The following is a 21,117-nucleotide window of genomic DNA, read 5'->3' as shown; positions in this document are numbered from 1 at the left end:
CCAAACACCATCATGCAAAAGGGAATTTTGCATAATAGGTTCCCTTTAAAATTAAGTAATAAACTTTATGCATAATTGAAAAAATTAAGTTATGTGGACTTGACAATTGACAAGTGTCTTTACTTAATAATTTTGAGGCAACAGTTTCCTCACTTTTTTAAAGTAAAGTCAACTGATCACTTTTTACAGTGTATGATTTTGGCTTTTGGTTGTAATTTTCAGTCGAAGGGCAAGAATAGAAGCGATGTAAGTCTTCACAAACACTCAGATAATCACGAAAGTACTGTAAAAACGTTTATAGTTCGGATATAAACACTGATATCTATGGTATAAAAATAGAGTAAATCACCTTTTGAAAGGTGACTTGACACTTCAAATAAAGATTGTTTCCATTACAAGGTAACACCAGTAGGTGGCGACAAGTAACTGTTAAATTAAAAATAAAAGATTCATTCAAAAAACGCTGATTCATCCAGGAATGAATCAAGTGAAGTCAGCATCAGGCTCTGGCTTTTCTGCAATGAGCATTGCTGAGCTGACGACGGCTGGCTGGGCTCTGGGTCTGGAGTGGGGCTGGCGATGTCCATGATGCAAACGGATGTAAATGGATAGTCATTTTGTACTAGCACCACTCCACGGTGAAGCTCCCTCGAGGACCATAAGGCAGGCGTGCCTTCAACCACTTGTTAAGTCCGGTGTGATAGAAAACACAAAGTGGGTGGTCAGATTAGTGAGTTAGGCACAGCAGGTCGGAAAAAGGCCCTTGTGTGATCCTCGAGGGAGCTACTGTATGTATACCCCTGCTCCAGCAGGAGGAGACTGGAAATATCCATTTATAATGTTCGTCATTTAATCTTGTCTGTAGGTCTCACTTTCTGTCAGGGTTTGCTTGTAGTATGAATCCAAATAGCCTAATGATAATGCATGACGCAGAATGAACTGATAATAATCAGTTGAATCAGTTAAACACTGAAGAGAATAACGACACCTTATACAAAATACAATGAACAAAGGAGAACTGAGGGCTTAAATGCACGAGGAAGGTAACCAACAAAATAGGAGACAGGTGACCTAAAAACGGAAAACTGTTTATGCATTTTGGCTATTCATTTACATGACAACTGTGTTTTGGGGGCCTGAAAATGCAAACTTTTGAAAACAGGTTTCAAAGTAAAACTAAATTGTTATTGTCTCCGTGTAAACTACAAAAACGCGAATTTGTGAAACGGTGATGTCAGAAGCATGCATATTACGTGTTCTATAGGCATAGGCTACTGTTTCTTTACAAAATGACATGGCCACCTGCTGGCCTGTCATGAATACAGATGATAATTTTGCTGGAAGAGAAGCAATCAAAACTAACTTTAGCTGGAAATAACATTATTCAAAAATCGCTATAAAGCCAAAACAATCTCTGTTACCGTAAATTGTATGTTTATCTCTGTAAAGCTGCTTTGAAACAATCTACATTGTTAAAAGCGCTATATAAATGAAGATGACTTGACTTGACAGAGTTTTTAGTCATTTTCACGGATCGGTGTGAATGGGATTGTTTGACAATGTTGTAGTCTGTACGCGAAAAACGCACAGGAAAAAAAAAGGAAAAAACCGGAAGACAATACAATGCTGAATAAAGTCGTAGTTTTTGTTATTTTTTGACCAAAATGTATTTTCGATGCTTCAAAACATTCTAACTAACCCACTGATGTCACATGGACTACTTTGATGATGTCTTTATTTCCTTTCTGGACAAGGGCAGTATACCGTACATACATTTTCAATGGAGGGACAGCTCTCGGACTAAATCTAAAATATCTTAAACTGTGTTCCGAAGATGAACGGAGGTCTAACGGGCTTGGAACGACATGAGGGTGAGTCATTAATGACATAATTTTCATTTTTGGGTGAACTAACCCTTTAATTTTCATTTTAGGGTGAACTATCCAGGGAGGAGCATAAAACACTAGGGATCCTGACTCAGTCAACTTTAGAAGAAGAAAAAAACTTTATTGGGGCAATTCTTCATGGACAATATAGCCTGCTTTTTGAGTAACCGATATGAATAATTCAAACAATAGCATAAGTACTTAAGTATTATGTCAGTATTTGTAATTATATGGATTGTAATAGTTTAAAAAATAATTCATGTTTTATGACGGATTTTCATAATTAAAAATGTAAAACAATATAATTTATAGCTACATGAAAGGCATTTGAAAATTGATCGATAATTTTTTTTGTTATTATTATGTAAACGTAAGGGGGTTTTATCTATTTATGGATGCAGGCATACATGCGGAACTATTGCATCCACTTATTTGTATTTCTTCGGCGCACGTAGTGTAACACTAAACCCTGACCTGCTGCTATGTTTCAGTAAAGAATGACGTTTATTTATTTAGCTCTCCGTTTTAAACTTCACTGTCAGATTAGTTGCACATATTCAATGACGCCAGCTGGTGACTGATGGACAAACCATTTTGGTTTACTATATCGAATGATACCATTAGCTAACTGGTTTGCTTTTGGTTAACTAGCTGCTAGCTAGCAGGCTAACAGACAGTGTTATACTGCCATTATCTCCCATATTCGTTTATGTCAGTTCTCTTTTCAGGTTTGGTTATCAGAGATGCAGTTCATCATGTGCATCGGATGTCTTACACTCATTCAGTTAAATTATCATGCGGTACAACCCTTTAGCTGTCCCAACTTGTAATGTAAATGTTACATTGCACGTTTTCAGCTCCAGCTGCAACCTTAATTCGATTGAGATTATATATACTTCAGAATTCGCGTCAGGATGTACAAGCAGTGGTCTCCAGATTTAAATTCAGATGCGAAGCTGATGTGGAAGCAGTCTGAATCCAGCCTGCAGCCAAATGGTGAAAAAACAAGTCCCATAAGCGTTATACTAGTTAGCTCTGGCAGCAGAGGAAATAAACTGCTCTTCAGATACCCGTTCCAGAAGGTGTCTGAAAACACTTCATCAGCAGCATGTAAGTGTTCCTGCTTTCTCTTCTGTGTGTCATCCTGGCGTTTGTCCTGGGGACTGTAATATTTATGTCTGCATATGATGAGTTTTAACCTGACACTGCCACACCTGCTGTGATTGATACGTTTTGACGCATTTCTACTGTCAATCACATTACTTTACACATGCAATATAGCTACACAAAGAATTGAACTTTTCAAGGTGTGTATTTTTATTTCATTAAAGCAAAGCAGCGGAGTCCATATGTGTTGAATACATCAGGCGACTCAACGGAGGACCAGGATGGTGACGCAAGGTACTATGCAAAGCAAGGATTTATTTATTACTTTTCGACTTAAGTTGCTTTATAAGTTAAGTGTGCATGTTGTTGATGTAAATGTTCTTTCTGCTAATACACTACATATGACCCGAATTATTCTGTTGTTGTCAGCATTTTTCTGCATGGGATAAACCCTAGTGGCATGTTAAGAAATCACCAGTTTCCGCAGAGTTCATAATGTCCATTGTTGTATGTTTCTATGTTGCTATCTGGATATTATGCATTAGTGTGTGCTTATAAACCACAATGTATGTATGGCCTGATCCAGAAACTTCATTAAACTTGACTATAAATTAACATGTTATATGTGATAGTTTTAGGTATATGATTATAAAATAACATAATAAATGTGCCGTAAAAGTGTCACTGTATCGCTCTGAAATCTGGTTAACAACATTATTGCGTGATATACATTGCCGTTTAAAAGTATGGGATCGGCACGTTTTTTAAATGTTTTTAAAAAGAAGTCTCTTCTGCTCGCCAAGGCTGCATTTATTTGATTAAAAATACTAAACAGTTTTTTTGTTTGATCCAATACTGTTCCCATACTGTTGAAATCGGTTGTGAAGTTTTTTTTGATTCTTTGATTAATAGAAAGTTCAAAAGAACAGCATTTGTTTGAAATAGAATGATCAATGATCAATTTAATTCATCCTTCCTGAATAAAAATATTAAAATTCTCACTGACCCCAAACATTTGAACGGTAGTGTATGTTACAAAAGCTTTCAATTTCAGATAAATGCTGTTCTTTTGAATTTTCAAAGAATCCTAAAAAAAATGTATACACAACTGTTTTCAACATTGATAATAATACATGTTTCTTGAGCAGCAAACCAGCTTATTACACTTATTACTGAAGGATCAAAGACTTGAGTAATGATACTGAAAATTCAGCTTTGCCATCACAGGAATAAATTACATTTTAAAATATATTCAAACAGAATATATTAATATATTCTATTAAATTGTAATAATATTTCACAATATTACTGTTTTTGTTTTTTAAATAAAATAATTTTAAAAACATTAAAAATCATACCGATCCCAAACTTTTGAACGGCAGTGTATAGTAGGCTACATTTGTATTATTATTATTATTATTATTACTAATATTATTATTATAGGCTAAATTATAAGCCTTTTATAAGCCATTATAATAAACAAAAAATGCCTTACACCATCGGGTGTCCTTTGTGATAACATTTTACCACAAAGAACGTCTAAATGATAAAGTTAATTTATTACGTTAAATGAAAGGACAAACAAATGATTAACAAATAATCACACTTTCAAAAGGGCTATATGTAGAATTCAGAAACCCTCGTTATTAGCGACACCGGTGGCCGTTAAGTGAACTGCAGCCAGCAACTTATTGCTCAGGCTCACATTCATGCACATGTAACGTACAAGAGACTGAATGTGATTCAAGGCTCCGATATACTCACGGTTAGGGCTGGGCGATATATCGATATAAACAAAAAAATCGATATATTTTTAAATGCGATATGGAATTAGACCATATCGCATATATTGATATAGTTCAAATATGCGCTGTGATCCTTGCTCCAAGCAAGCTGCTGACGTGAAACTGCGAGCCATCGACAACCCCGAAAAAGCTCCAGCCCCGAACCAAAGCTCACTGCAAACTTAATTTTCCGCAGCCACCTTGTGGAGCTTTGATTTCAAAAAAGGTACTCCTGTTGTTATACAGTATTTATGTTTACATGTTATTGTTATTTGAACAGCTGAGCATTTAATTATGAACCAGGTGAAGAAACCTGTTTATTATTTATTCATTTGATTTTGCACCTGTTCACTGAAATAGCCGGTTTCAATAAAACTAGGCTACTTGTAACGTCATATTTGGCTTTGACTGAACATTTGCTCTCACTTTGCGGAAAAAATATCGGGATATATATCGTATATCGATATTCAACCTAAATATATCGGGATTTGACTTTTGGTCCATATCGCCCAGCCCTACTCACGGTAAAGTTCATTTTCATTCTTCGCTTAGAAGTAAAAAGAAGTTGGAAATACCCTTTCAGCGATATCCTGACGCCATCCACGCTGCTGAGATGAATATGTAAATACGTGCTGTACAAAAATGACAGTGGTGAGAAAGCAGCAGTTAAGAAAGCATCTAATCGTCGTGATTTGGATATGTTTGCACGAGCTCTGCAATTCACCGGCATCATGTCAACAGATGAAGAAAATAAAATTATACTGTTATGATAGTTTGATAATAAAGTATATTTGAGACCATAGACTATATAGATCTGGCTGAGGCTATAGTTTGAATTAATCCCTTTTCTTTGCATGACACATTACAGTACAGAATGGCTCTTTTGGCTTTATCCTGACACATTTGTTTCATGTGCCATAGAACGGAAGAGAGTCTCTCGGGAGCGCTTGTAATCGTCACATCCTTTTGATTTTCCCGTCAGAACTGTCCAGAGTCCATCACATACAAATCAGTCTACAGGCTTTCAGAGACAACCTAGGAAGTCGGGGAAGGTTTCGTTAATGTGCTGTTCATACATTGGTAATAAATAAAAGCGATTAATACATGACAATTCGTACATATAGCCCCTTAAACATTGTAACCAGTACTAAATATGTTTAAAAACAAAACAAAAAAAACTTACTGTCCTGGATGATCAATCTTCAATCTTAAAATTTGGTTTGTTTTTGTCACCCCTATGTCATGCATCCTGCCAACTTGTCTGCTGCATTTCTTTCTTTCTTTTTTTTTTTTTTTTTTTTCTTTCTTTATGGCCCTATTCCCATTTCAGAGAACAAACTCCATTAACTGATGAACAGTTGGTAGCAGGGTAAGATTAAACCACCATTCTCTAAACCACCTCTCCTTTTTCCAGAGCACCACATCTTTGTTCATTTTTTCTTCCTGATAATTATGTTCTGTTTTGTTCACACTTATATATATATATATATATATATATATATATATATATATATATATATATGCATTTTAATGGCAAGTGCAATTTGAGTAATTGTGATAGCTTGTGTAATTTATGTCGTAGTATCAGCTTAAATCGGGTCATGGATTTGAATATGTTGCAATGGTACGATTATGATTTTGCTCTTACATTCATTGAAATTAATTGTAATACAGTATTTTGGGAATCACCTGAGATACGTTTGCAATCAAGAAATGCTATTCAATCATATGTGGTACAGGTGATGGGCCTGCATTAATGCAATGCTCATGAACTCAACACAGTCCTGTTTTCCTTTCTTTCTTTCTTTCTTTCTTTCTTTTCCCCTCACATAATTAAATGTTTGAATCAGACCACTGACTTTTGTGCCATGGGCCTTCTTGGGGTCTGTCTCACTCTAAAGGGCCGTGTCTGAGTGGGTGAAATATATACAGTGAGCAATATAAACCAGCAGATTCATCACTGCCAGAGGGAGACTATCACTCACTTATAAGTGCATTTTAAAGGTTTAGAAGTCCAGAGGCTTCACCAAATCATTTACCCAATCACCCATCCCTTGTGAATCCCCTAGAAATATGTTTAGCGAGTGTATAATTGTCAGTGCTGAGTAGATTAGCACTTGAAATCCAATCAGACCTTCTGCCGTAATTGCACCCGGTGATTTTAGTTTTACTCCTTCTGCGATGTCTTTTCTTTATTCCTCTTTTTTATTCATTTACCTTCAAAGGTTTTCCGATATTATTCTTGCCACCATCTTGGCTACCAAGTCTGATATGTGCGGCAAGAAGTTTGAACTAAAAATAGACAATGTGCGCTTCGTCGGACATCCAACTTTACTGCAGCTTCCGCATAGTATTCAGGTGAGACATACCAAATATCTTGTGAAATTTTATTGCAATTTAATATAACTCATTTCTGTTTTAATATATTTTAAAATGTTATCTATTCCTGTGATGTTAAAGCTGAATTTTCAGCATCATTACACAGTCTTCAGTGTCACATGATCCTTCAGAAATCACTCTAATGTGATGATTTGCTGCTCAAGAAACATTTCTGATTATCAATGTTGAAAACTGTTAATAGTTTAATTAACTTAATAGTTGGTGGAAACCAAAAACCAGCATTTATTTGAAATGGAAATCTTTTGTAACATAATAAATGTCTTTACTGTCACTTTTGATTAATTGAATGCGTCCTTGATGAATAAAAGTATTGATTTCTTAAAAATCTTACTGACCCCAGAATTTTGAACGATAGTCTATACAGCGTTAGGTTAGGAAAGGATTTTGAACAGTAAAATTTGGCCATTTTTTCTTCCCATAAACGGCTCAAATGTTTGAGCGTCAGGAAACAGCTGTATGTATGATGAGCTGCTGATAATATTAGGCACTGACAACTACCATGATCACAGGCTAACAGCTCCACCTTCTGTTAGAGAGAAAATATGTTAGGAGACCACTATGCCAAGAAATATACTTTGCATTTGTTCAATGAGAATTTAACTTGCTTTACACCATAGATTCATAATAAATGAACTAAAGCTGCAGGTACATTCAGAATTGATTCTGATTATTAAATTATCACTTTTTCTGTTATGTACACTATCGTTCAAAAGTTTGGGGTCGGTACGATTTTAAATACTTTTAAAAGAATTCTCTTCTGCTAACCATGGCTGCGCTTATTTGATTAAAAATACAACAAAAATCAGTTATAGTATTAAATATTATTCCAGTGTAAATCAGCTGTTTTCTGTGTGAATATATAGTAAAGTGTAATTTATTCCTGTGATCAAAGCTGAATTTTCAGCATCACCAGTGTCAGTGTCTTCAGTGTCAAATGATCCTTCACACATCAGTATAATATGAGGATTTGATGCTCAAGACACATTTATTATTATTATCAATGTTGAAACAGTTGTTGGTCTGTCAGTTGTACAGGTTTTTTTTTTTTTTTTTGGGATTCTTTGATGAATAGGAAGTTCAAAAGAACAGCATTTGTTTGAAATAGAATCTTTTGTAACATTATAAATGTCTTTACTATCCTTGATAAATAAAAGTATTGATTTCTTTCCTCCAAAAAATAAAAATAAAATTCTCACTGACCCCAAACTTTTGAACGGTAGTGTATGTTATCAACACAAAACTCTGTTATACTAACCTGCAAAATGAAAGTATAATCTACATGCACACATCACATTTATTTCTCAAATATATAAGTCAAGATTGTACTTTTTTAGAACTTTAACCGCAATACACTTAATGCAACATTTCAATTCATTTACCGTAATATACGTAACTTTAAAAGAAAACTAACATTATTCATCAGTGCTCTAAAAGTATCATCATGTGTCTACTTTTTGAAAGACATGTTTAAAGGGATAGTTCACTTTGAAATTAATTTTTGATATGTTTTAGCTTTCCTCAAGGGCATCCGAGATGTAGGTGTCTTTGTTTCCGCAGTAGTTTCAATTTTGATATTTTTAGGTCAAACCGTTCTTGTCTGTCAGTCTTATAATGCAGGTCTATGGTCACCACCTCAAAGAGCACGCACAGAGAAGTCCAAATTAAACATGATTTAATGACTCGTGTAAGTACACATTGATGGCCTTGGACACGAAACGAGCGGTTTGTGTGAGAAAACGAACAGTATTTATATCGTTTTTACCTCTTGTAACCACAGCCACGTCCAAGTGATCTGAGGGCGCGGGCGCTTCGGTCTGTGCGTTACAAGAGGTAAAAACGATATAAATACTGTTCGTTTTCTCACACAAACCGCTCGTTTCGTGTCTTAGGCCATCAATGTGTACTTACATTTACGAGTCATTAAATCATGTTTAATTTGGACTTCTCTGTGCTTGCTCTTTGAGGTGGTGACCATAGACCTGCATTATATGACTGACAGACAAGAACGGTTTGACCAAAAAATATCAAAATTGAAACTACTGCGGAAACAAAGACACCTACATCTTGGATGCCCTTGAGGTAAGCTAAAACATACCAAAAATTAATTTCAAAGTGAACTATCCCTTTAATAGTAAAATGAGCTTAATCTAATTCTACTTATTAATGATATTCCTTTCCCCAGGTCTCCAAAACTGACCCATCCCCAAAAAGAGAGCTGCCCACCATGATCCTGTTCAGTGTGGTTTTTGCTTTAAGGGTAAGAAAACATCATATTTAAATAAACTCTTAATGAAAACTGATATAATCTTTATATATAGAAGTGTTTTCTTAACATTGCCACACTGCATATCTCTTCAGCTCCTGACAAACACATTAATTTTCACTCAGTGACTCGTTTAACCATGTATTACTATACTCACATCAAATTCACATCATTTCATATTTACATACAATGCAGGGATTCCCCAACTTTTCCATCAGCTTAACCTCTTTCACCTACTATATTTACTTGAAGTAACCCCTGCGATTTTCAGTTAATAAGTTATAGGGCAATAATAAAATTAAGTTCACGATTCTCTGATATTGGTTAATGGTTTATTGACATGCAGGTAAACAAACTAAAATATATTTTTTTAATCTTTAAAAAAATAAATAGTATATGTTATTTTTATTTGATTTTGTTTTTATTTTAGAATTATTTATTTTAATTTGACATTTTAAAGATTTAATTGCTTAATATCTTGAAACCACTATTTGATATGTTGGCCCACAAAGATATTAAGGTACACTTAAAATATGTGACTATCATGGCATTAGTGTTTTGTTCTAAATAAAGATTCAAAATGTCAGTGCCAATGTATGCTTGATAAAGGACAGGACATCTATGTGAACTAAGGGGGAAAAAAAACAATTTGGTTTGATCATTGTTTAATATGTATTGCAAAACAAAACAAAAACAAAAAAAGTATACATTTTTAATTCCAGAATACTTTTAGAGCCCCTGTGTAGTGAATCAGCTGTTTGTGAGGATATGTGAGGTCAAGAGTTTCTCAGAAAGGGTGTGGATTTTGATAAGCCTCCAGTGTCCTGTCTATCAGACAGCCTGACAGGGAGGCGGGACTCGGTTCTCCTCACAATCAGACCACACATGATCAGACCCGCCCCGGTGCCACCATGACTTAACATGGCAGAGGGCTGAGTCAAAGCTCCAGCTGCAGAAAACACACACTCACGCTCCTATCAGTTCTCCAGCAATGCCCACTCCCTTTACTCGGGACCCTCCCTCTGTCACACTGCCCACCGTTAGTCTGCAAATTTGCCATAGGGGCACATTTGAAACAAGAAAATATTCTGTAAAATATTAGGTTGTTAAAGGGTTGTATTTTGGCTTGGGTTATTCTTTATGCCCCCTTAAAAATATCAAAATGCAGAAATGACAAACATGTTAATCACACAAAAGGTATATTCAAGTCATTGTGTGCAATTATTGCATGAATCAAATGAACAAAGACTGTTTTCATATATACATTAATTCATCATGTACTGTATTTTTGTGGACTAAATAGTAATTTGTGGAATAATGTGTAAATTTCGATTTAACTGGAACGTTTTAGATTATAATTAGATTATATACGACTTTAAGAGGTTTAATAAAGGTTTCTTGTCATCTATAATCATGTAACTACAGTACACTGCACATGCACATTGCAAATATGAGGGTATTAAATCTAGGAGAAAAACATATATTTATTTTGCTCCTTGTGAGAGGCATTGTGAACAGTAAAAAGGAAAAGTAATAAAAAAAAAGTTTAACAAAAGGCCAACAAAGACAGGTTTTTGGCTGAGCTGTACTGTAACGTCATTTTATGGTTTGCATAGAATAGGGGGAAAAAAGAAAAAGAGAGAGAGAAAGAAACACTATGTGATGTTTATCTAAAGTCATTTTTGCTTATTATGGTTGAATTGGATCATCGAAGGTCAGCAAAGACCAATAAAGTGAGATTAAATACATAAAGTATACAGCGGGGGAAATAAGTATTGAACACGTCACCATTTTTCTCAGTAAATATATTTCCAAAGGTGCTACTGACATGAAATTTTCACCAGATGTTGATAACAACCCAATGAATCAGTACATACAAAGAAACCAAAACAAATAAGCTCAGAAATTAAGTTATGTGTAATAATATGAAATGACACAGGGAAAAAGTATTGAACACATGAAGAAAGGGAGGTGCAAAAAGGCATGGAAAGCCAAGACAACAGCTTAAAACTATTAGTAATTAAAAAGCAATCCAACCCCCTGTCCGTGCACATTAATAACAGCTGGTTCAGTCCCAACGGATGGCCTACAAAAAGGTCTCATTGCCAAGGTGTCACACAAGACACATCTCATGATGGGTAAAAGCAAAGAGCTGTCTCAAGACCTTCGCAACCTAATTGTTCCAAAACATAATGATGGCATTGGTTATAGGCACCATTCTAAGCTTCTGAATGTTCCAGTGAGCGCTGTTGGGGCCATAATACGGAAGTGGAAAGACAATCATTTCACCATAAATTTGCCTCAACCACTGCTCCTCGCAAGATTTCAGATAGAGGAGTGAAAAGAATAATCAGAAGAGTTGTCCAAGAGCTAACACCAAGGTGTATGGCGTTTTTAGGGTAATGTGCAGTGCCATTTCTCCTCCAAACATGGTGTGTATTATGGCATCCAAACAATTCAATTTTGCTCTCATGTGACCACACTAAATTCTCCCAGTATTTCCCTGGCTTTTCCAAATGTTGTGCAGCAAACTTTAAACGAGCTTCAACATGCTTTTTTTCTTCAGTAATGGAGTCTTGCGTGGTGAGCGTGCATACGGGCCATGGTGGTGGAGTGCATTACTTACTGTTTTCTTTGAGAACACAGTACCTGCTATCTGCAGGTCTTTTTGAAGCTCTCCACAAGTGATCCTTAGCTCTTGGACAACTCTTCTGATTATTCTTTTAACTCCTCTATCTGAAATCTTGCGAGGAGCAGTGGTTGAGGCAAATTTATGGTGAAATGATTGTCTTTCCACTTCCGTATTATGGCCCCAACAGCGCTCACTGGAACATTCAGAAGCTTAGAATGGTGCCTATAACCAATGCCATCATTATGTGTTGGAACAATTAGGTTGCGAAGGTCTTGAGACAGCTCTTTGCTTTTACCCATCATGAGATGTGTCTTGTGTGACACCTTGGCAATGAGACCTTTTTGTAGGCCATCCGTTGGGACTGAACCAGCTGTTATTAATGTGCACGGACAGGGGGTTGGATTGCTTTTTAATTACTAATAGTTTTAAGCTGTTGTCTTGGCTTTCCATGCCTTTTTGCACCTCCCTTTCTTCATGTGTTCAATACTTTTTCCCTGTGTCATTTCACATTATTACACATAACTTAATTTCTGAGCTTATTTGTTTTGGTTTCTTTGTATGTACTGATTCATTGTGTTGTTATCAACATCTGGTGAAAATTTCATGTCAGTAGCACCTTTGGAAATATATTTACTGAGAAAAATAGTGACGTGTTCAATACTTATTTCCCCCGCTGTATGTGTTCTTTACCAAATTTAATTATTGCGGGTTTGTGTAATATTCTGAGTTCGCATTTTACTCTTTTTGTTCATTATGAGGAGTACTGAATCTGTTTTTGTGCATAAATGAGTAAATGCTCACATTTAGTCTAGATCTACAATAAGCATCATGTTCACACACACAGCGCACACAACACTTCTGCACTTACTCCTGATTTCTCTCAACATGGGGACAGGAGAGCTGTCAGTCAATACATGGGAAAACAAAGTAACTTGTGTTGCTTGTTTGAAATAGTACCTTTAAAAGTTTAAATTCAAAAGCAATGCGTTACTTTACTAGTTACTTGAAAAAAGTGATTGATTACGTAACTTGCATTATTTGTAGTACGTTACCCCCAACACTGCTCATCATAGAAAAGGTTTATTACTATTGAAGTCATTGTATGCATGAATAAATGCATTTTTAATGTAATTTGGATGGAATAAGTTCATAGATAAGCACAAACAATGAGTGCCATGTCATTGTGACCCACTCATTAAATGAACAATAACTGTTTGTCTCTGTTTCCACCTTCTACAGGCCAATGCAGACGCCTCAGTCATCAACTGCATGCATAACCTGTCTCGTCGCATCGCCATAGCCCTGCAGCACGAGGAGCGCAGATGCCAGTACCTCACCAGAGAGGCCAAGCTCATGCTAGCAGTGCAGGACGAGGTCACCACCATGACTGAGAGTGAGACATCCCGTCCCCTTGAGAAGTGCAGTGTTTGTCCTGCCACTGAAGGGGTTACATGATTTTCACCATGACATTTACCTGTTATTATAGCAGACGGCACCCCACAGTCGCCGTTTCGCCAGATCCTTCCCAAGTGTAAATTAGCTAGAGACCTAAAGGAGGCCTATGACAGGTGAGTAGTGTTACGTTAACCGTCATTTACCCATTACCCCATAGCATTCTTATCAACAAATGTCCCTTTGATTTTAGGGGTACTAGGTTATGGTTAGGACGGAGTAAGGATAGTTATGATAATTGTTCAAAAGGAACATGTCCTGCTGGGCTAAATCATGCAGCATGTAATGCAACAGGGGTTACAGTTGTGTTTCATCACGGTTATTGATGCTTTAACTGAAATTTTTATGCATGAAATACATAATTTTCATATATGACTAAATCTTGCATACGGTTGTATCCACCTTAGTTGTAATGTAAGAGTCCATTTGTAACTTAAATGTGTGAGGCTTCCAGTTTCAGTCCGTTTTGCTGCTTGATATCGCAAAGTGGTATTTATTGTCATATTATTTTAATCACAAACACACCATTTACTGCTCTTTGTTATTCTTTTAGTTATTTCCCTATGGCGTCTAATGAATCTCGCATATTTCACAGAATATAGCTTCTGCTTTGCAAAATAAGGTGGACAGACAAACATACCTGACTTGTGCCTCTATTCTAAACTGAAAGAAACACTCTTGTAATTTCTGTCATGGTAACCTTATAATATAGACTGTGTATTGGTTTCAGTCTCTGCACAACTGGAGTTGTTCGGCTTCACATCAATAACTGGCTTGAGGTCAGTTTCTGCCTTCCACACAAAATCCACCGTGTAGGAGGGAAACACATCCCACCAGAGGCTCTTGAGCGCAGCCTGAAGGCCATTCGGTGAGTTACAGCATATATCCAACACATTTTGCAACATTTTAAAGTCACATGCCCCCATCATCATGTTGCATTTAATTCAGCAAGTTGCTGATATTTTCTTGAAAATAACAACAGCTAATTTGGTTTCTTAATGCAATTTTGTGAACTCCTTTTCTTTCTTGTTTCATGCAAGCAAAATGGGTGTTTACATTGAATAATGGTGCACAGTATTTACGTCAGCAATAGTACGGTAATATGATAATCTGACAATAGCCTTAGTCTCCCCTGCCTTTTTTTGCTTGTATGATCAAGTGCACTTGCCATTTGGCCAGAGTGTAGTTTGAACTGCAAGTAGTGTTGTGGTGGTGTGCCCCCTGCAGGCCGTATCACGCACTGCTGCTGCTGGACAGTGAGAAGACCTTGCTGGCTCAGCTCCCTCTGGACTGCTCTCCTGCTCTAGTGCGCCTCATCAAGACCTGCTCAGCCGTCAAGAACCTGCAGCAGCTGGCTCAAGACGCTGACCTGGCTCTCCTGCAGGTCAATGACTACATGACACTTTTATCAGCCATGTCCTTTTTCCGTGTTTTCAGCTTCTCTTTGGTTTGACAAAGACGAGCTCTAGTTTTAGTCCTGGCAAAAATCAAATGAAGAGTTGTGTTCAACATGTCGTTGCATTTGTTTTTGCTATAGTTAGTCTTATACTGCCACCTAGTGGACAGAAAATAATTATGTTGTAACAGCATTATGGCAGAAATGTTGGTAACGCTTCCTTTTACAGTACATTACTTACGTGTACTTGCAGTGTACTTACCTAGAAAGTACTGGGTAGTATAAGGTAAGTACATGGGTTAGGGGTAGGTTCAGGGTTCGTACCTAGTTATTACCCAGTAATTGTAATTACTATAGTAAGTACATAGTATGTACATGGGAAACAGGACTGTAAAAGGAAGCGTTACCGAAATGTTTTGGATAGACTATATATAAAACAGTGGTTTTTAACCTTTTTCACTAAAATATTTATTGTCCACATCATTATTTAAAAGCCTGAGACTCATAGTTCATGGTTTACTGGTTAAGGATCAAATAAAATGTAATTATTATTATTTTTTACAAATTCTACTCAATCAAATATTTTAGAGCTTTGCATAACTAGAAAAATGTATATTCATTATAAAAATTGTTTTAAGATTTATTAATTTACATGAACTGTAATCCAGGTCCAGAAATCACAGTTTTACAAACAGGATACATCTCTACAGGTTTTCTAGTAATATGGGAATCCTGTTTCTTCGCAGAAAAGTAAAATAGTTGTTGAAAGGTTGAATTAGAATAAGACATCTAATTTGATTTGTAGTTGTTTTGGCTTATTTTAAATCATTTAACCCTCCTAATGCTTTCGGGTCCGTTTTGACCCGCAAGAGGTACATCATTTTTTTTTTATATATATATATATATATATATATATATAGTTTTTAGTACAAAAATTAACGAAAAATTGTGTTGACTGTCAAAATACACATAATTTATTTTTTAAATACAAAATGTAGGAGATATAACCATTTCAACTAAATTGTTACACCTTTGAAGTCAAAGTAGTTCTGTTAATTCTTATACTATATGTTCTTATAAATTACATATAATGATATACTCAAATAAAATTTCTCATAAATATTGATGATAATCTTTTTTTATTATTATTCCATCATACTGTTTTTGCTCTAATTCTTGTAACATTTTAATTTTCAAAGAATTTCTCGATTTTTTAATGAATAAAAAAGGGGGTAAATGAAGTTTAGCATGGTAAAAACATGATAACATTAAAAAATGTTAAACATTTTGCACATTCACCAATTAATGTGAAGTTACTGATCAGATCCAACGTGGTTTTAGCTGAAAAATATTAAGTTATGACACTTTTATAAGCTTACGTTCCACAGGGTCCAAACGGACCCGGGAATGCAACAGGTGTACACAGTTTGTTTTAATCCATTAGGAGGGTTGAGTCACCTTAAGCCCCCCTAGGAGGTTTGCTGAGGCCCCCTACTGGGCTCCGGTCCCTTGGAGAGCCACTGCTCTGAAGTGTAACACTGCCTCCCACAGGTCTTCCAGATAGCTGCGCATTTGGTGTACTGGGGTAAAGCCATCATTATCTACCCTCTCTGCGAGAACAACGTGTATATGCTCTCTCCCCATGCAAACATCTCCATGTGAGTATGTGCTCTCTAGAAAACCAATCGAAGCTCTTTTGCATGGTCTGTGTTAATGTACACACTGTAAAAAAATGTAACTTTAATTAAATTAATCTAATTCCTTCAAAATACCTCTCTGCAGAAATAATCGTGATTTTGTGTCTTCCTCCTCCCAGCTACTCTCCTCTGGCTGATGAGTTCGCCCTCCAATTTCCAGGTCATGACCTGCCTTCCATGTTAGCCAAGTTCTCACTTCCTGTATCTCTGTCGGAGTTCAGGAATCCACTGGACGCCCCTGTGCATGAGGTTAGTGTCGTAAGCCACAATTTTACTATCTCAGACAAACAACAAGCAGGAAGTCATTCCTTTTCAATGGAGAGTAGGAGCATTGTGAAGATTAGTACATATGCGAATGCAGAATTTTCTGATCCAATTTGAGCTTCAGATGCGTTGAAATTTGGACTTAGCGCATGCGTCTGCCCAGTCTCAGTATCAGAACTATGAGATTAGTAAATAAATTCACTAAAACGTTATTCTTTAAACTTTAAATTTCTGTAAAAATGTTATGAATAATTGTCAGAAAAAAACTATTTTATAATTAATTATATACGTTGATGAGTCCTAGAAAACCAACTATGTTTTTCTTTCAGACGTATTGACTTTAGTCAGGGTAAGACCCCACATTGAATTTTACGTGGATGAAAACAAGGCTGTGAGGGAAAAACATAGTCTTTCCAATGGCGTGTGCTTTATAAAGGCCCTAGATCGGCTATTGAATAATTACAGTCCATTGAACACGCTGTACTTCTATTCCTCAGCCTCATTTTCATTCCTGCCAAAAATTAAATATGGAGCTAACCTGACCTGAGGTCTATTGGTGGTCAGTTGTTTTGTGTGGACATGTTCATACATTCATTATTCATCAGATTTAGTCTCAATGGTCAGTAAAGGTCAAGGTTTGGGTGGGTAAAATGCAACTTTGCAGAACTTTGCACCCGTTTTGTACTGTTATGGAGGTTTTTCCGATTGTCCGTCGCACTTCACTCCCGCTAAATGTTTACTCTTTCAATTCTTGCAAAGGGAACAATACAAGTCGACACCATTGGGATTAAAAGTTTGCTAAGTAGTATCTCCTACTAAATCAAGGTGGTATTTGACTCTGGTCAAGCATATCCATAGCAGACTAGTGGGAGTGGCCTTGGACGGCAACATGCCCAGTGCATTATGGGAGTTGCACAGATTTAAAAAAACAAATTCCACCTTTTTTACTGTATAGACAGCCAAATTTTTGCCAGCAGTGAAGTACCCCTTTAAGAATTGTAGATGAAGTAACTATTGTTACCATTATGTGTGTATCTGAGCAGGCCCAGCTCATTCAGATGGTGGTATGGATGCTCCAGCACCGGCTGCTGTTTCAGATCCACACGTATGTTTATCTGCTAGTCCCGCCCACTGAGGAGGAGCCTGGTCCGCGGGAGGAGGAGCCACCCCTAGCCCCACGCGTTACAGGCCGAAGTCTGAGCACTCCCAGTGCCCTGAGCTTCGGCTCTCCCAGTATGTAACCCAGTTAACTACAACACCACAGACACTCACATGAGAGAAGAGACAAATAAATAATCAAATAAAGTCTCTCATTTTCTCTCTGCAGCAAGTAGCGATGACATGACCCTGACGAGTCCCAGTATGGAAAACTCCAGCGCTGAGCTGCAGACCGGAGGAGACTCTCCTCTCAATAAAAGAATGACGGAAACGCTTCTGGCCAGCCTGACCGAACATGAGCGGCAGGCCATACTCCGTGTCCCAGCGGCACAGAACCCAGAGGATCTGCGCTTGTTTGCCAGGTGACAGAGCGTTTTTTTTATAGCTTTTTATTTTTTATTTTTTTTTATCTCAAACGTGACTTTGTTCTGAACAGTAGGTAGTAGAGGTCTTCACGGGTCCACTTGGATCCGAAAACCCGAGGTCCGACCCGAGACCCGAGCGGGTTCGGGTCCAAAACTCCGACGAGTGTCTCGGACACGGGTCGGGTTCGGTATTAGTGGCCTCGGGTCTCGGGTAATTTAAAATAAATATGCCTTTTCCAAATGGACCCGAGAAGACCCGAAATCTTTTAAACTATGTTGGGCATTTAAGAAAATTGCAGTATTTAAAACAACTCTATGACACCGTTCTCTCACTTTTTCTAAGTGAGAGAGCGAATCCGCGCTTAACGTGCAAATGGGCTATAGGCATGAGCACGGTTGCCTCCGCATTTATTTACTCAGTTGCTCGCTCCACATAAACCAACCCCTCCCTTTGCCAAGAAGAACTATAGTGCGCCATCATGTGGATGGATGTTTGACTAAATGCAAGTATTTGAATTGTCGTTTAGCCAGGCCTGTCAATCAATTTTAAAAATACGCGACACTGTCAGAAAAGCATGGAGGCGATAACAGACATTGCGAAAAATGTCAGGTAAAACGAATGGTGGTTCTAATCATCGTATGGACCGGTAAATAACATTATGCCAAATATTATAGGACGTAATGGGTTACAGTGATGTGTGATTGACATTTTAGCACTTCAGCACGCTTACACTTGCGCGTCTATGTTAAGTGCATTTTTGAGAAACGCAGGGCTGCAGGCTGTGCACAATGTAAATGCCGTTTACGTTCGGGTCCAGTCGGGTTCTAAAGGAAATGGCGTCAGGTCGGGTCGGACTCGGGTATAGTTTTATCGGGTCTGTCTCGGGTCGGGTTTTTCTTTAAAAAAAAATAATTTATGCACGTCGGGTTCGGGTAAGTAGTGATTCGGGTCGGGTACAGTTTTTAGGACCCGAGAAGACCTCTAGTAGGTAGTACGTTTTCATAAGTTTGCACTCATTTTCATCTTTCAGAATGAATCCATTCCAATTTCTGATTCTGAAAGTTGTTTATATTGAACCCTAAACACTGCAATTCGATTCACATATTTGTTTACGTGTGCATTACATGTATTCCAAACTAAATTTCAGCACATGTGCAGCGATCAGAATCAGACCAAATGAACCGATAATGTCATCTGAGCTACAGTACCGCCAGCATAAATGTAGTTTTTTGCCTAGATGACACATCTTGCAGAACTTTTATAAGACGTAAAATGTAAATGTGTATCACGGCACTGTCACATGTATCACAGAAAATAGAGAAAATAGTCAGATTCAAGTGTTTACGTGCTTATATTTGTCCTGTTTATTGGATTATTTATGGTCTACAACACCTTTTCAATCCGATCAAGATTTAATTCGGATTGAGCTCAATCGCATCGATTGAGGTGTTTACATAAAGTCCAATCAGTCTTATTTTAAATGGATTATTTGGGTGCATATTAATGTCGATAGTGTTGTATTTCTTCAGGCTTCTGCATTACTTCAGAGGCCATCATCACCTGGAAGAGATCATGTACAATGAGAACATGCGTCGCTCGCAGCTGAAAACTTTATTCGACAAGTTTCGCAGTGTTTTAGTCATAACCAATCATGAGGACCCCATCATCTCTCTGTTCCAGTCTCCACCAGAGTAAACGGATCATTCAGCTCGCCGTGAGTCTGAGGACGGTGTGACGCGTTTGCTCATCATCAGTGGCTTAAATAACCTAATTCAGGAGCAAACTGTGTTCTGCTGCAACAAAATAATGACCTGCTCAATTTCAGAAGAGGCTTATGGAGTGAGCCTCGCATAATCTACTGTATATAACTGTGTTGACCAAAGATTTTTATGTTGTCATGATTTTAGCTCATATGTGGTTGATTTTAATAAATGATTCAGGGGTCGTGATGTGCAGTTCATCCTCGGGCAGCCATTAAATGGATCGTTTAAGGATTCCACCCAAGCATCTCCTATTTTGATATCGTTCCCTGATGTGATATTTCATCTCCTCAAGCAAACAAGACCAAAAACGCATGCCATGATGGCAATTCCAGACTATAAGACTGAAGACTCCAGTGCGGAGAACCCGAGATCGGGAAGAGAAAGAGAAAAAGGGGGTTGTAATTGCTATGAGGTGCAAATGGTTTTCCAAACATCTGTAAAATCAATGAGCACCAGGAATAACAAGACTATTTATTAAAGAAACGTTACAAAAAACAGACCTGTTCAGAAATCAAACTCCAAGGAATAGTTCAATCAAAAATAATTATTTACTCGCCCTTATGTCGTTCCAAACCTGACTTTTTTCCGTAGAAGCTTGTGATTTTTGCTGCTCTTTTTTTTGTTCTCAATACACAAAGTAAAGCTTTCAAGCTCAAGAAAAGACTAAATGATAACCATGATAGATTTGTGTGCTATATTCTCAATCGGATGGCATTGTGAGGGGAGTTAAGACAATTATTGGTGAATAAAGACGTAGAATTCAGCCTTTTGCTCACACAACATTATTATATGGCCTTATAGAGAATAGCGTTTAGAATATACCTACAGACAGTATATAGAGAATATAAAGCACAAACTCTTTGATACTTTTATGGTGCTTTTTGTCCTTTTTTTTGCGCTTGACGATCCCTGGTCACCATCTATTTTATTACGGAAAAAAGAGCAACAT

The 21,117-nt window shown here is 37.1% G+C and overlaps 1 protein-coding gene across 3 annotated transcripts; it reads left to right on the top strand.

Annotated features, from left to right (window-relative positions):
• Positions 1-2,561: 2,561 nt before the first annotated feature.
• nprl3 (NPR3-like, GATOR1 complex subunit) lies at positions 2,562-20,349 on the top strand. 3 transcript variants are annotated; one of them, XM_056252840.1, is made up of 14 exons: positions 2,562-2,996; positions 3,218-3,287; positions 6,108-6,146; positions 7,003-7,135; positions 9,360-9,434; positions 13,312-13,465; positions 13,562-13,640; positions 14,255-14,392; positions 14,752-14,908; positions 16,472-16,578; positions 16,737-16,866; positions 17,925-18,114; positions 18,209-18,401; positions 19,935-20,349. In XM_056252840.1, exons 1-14 carry the CDS (start codon positions 2,801-2,803, stop codon positions 20,098-20,100), a joined length of 1,827 nt encoding a protein of 608 aa, XP_056108815.1. In that variant the 5' UTR covers positions 2,562-2,800; the 3' UTR covers positions 20,101-20,349. The 3 variants fall into 3 exon arrangements, with proteins under 3 accessions (XP_056108815.1, XP_056108806.1, XP_056108824.1); XM_056252831.1 differs by having other exon boundaries at positions 2,563-2,996; positions 13,559-13,640; XM_056252849.1 differs by lacking the exon at positions 6,108-6,146 and having other exon boundaries at positions 2,564-2,996; positions 13,559-13,640.
• The last annotated feature ends 768 nt before the right edge of the window (positions 20,350-21,117 follow it).

Source organism: Rhinichthys klamathensis, unplaced genomic scaffold, assembly GCF_029890125.1.
Source record: "Rhinichthys klamathensis goyatoka isolate OS25496 unplaced genomic scaffold, OSU_Roscu_1.1 h1tg000004l_1, whole genome shotgun sequence".
NCBI lineage: Eukaryota > Metazoa > Chordata > Actinopteri > Cypriniformes > Leuciscidae > Rhinichthys > Rhinichthys klamathensis.
The sequence above is the reverse complement of the archived record's forward strand: the minus strand, read 5'-3'. Positions and strand labels throughout refer to the sequence as shown.

What these genes read in the sequence shown, in the direction of transcription:
- nprl3 (XM_056252831.1), top strand. Translation starts at nt 2,801, where the DNA reads ATGTACAAGCAGTGGTCTCCAGATTTAAATTCAGATGCGAAGCTGATG. An exon ending in CCCCATGCAAACATCTCCAT is followed by an intron (nt 16,579 to 16,736) that starts GTGAGTATGTGC and finishes TCCTCCTCCCAG; the next exon opens with CTACTCTCCTCTGGCTGATG. An exon ending in TGGACGCCCCTGTGCATGAG is followed by an intron (nt 16,867 to 17,924) that starts GTTAGTGTCGTA and finishes GTATCTGAGCAG; the next exon opens with GCCCAGCTCATTCAGATGGT.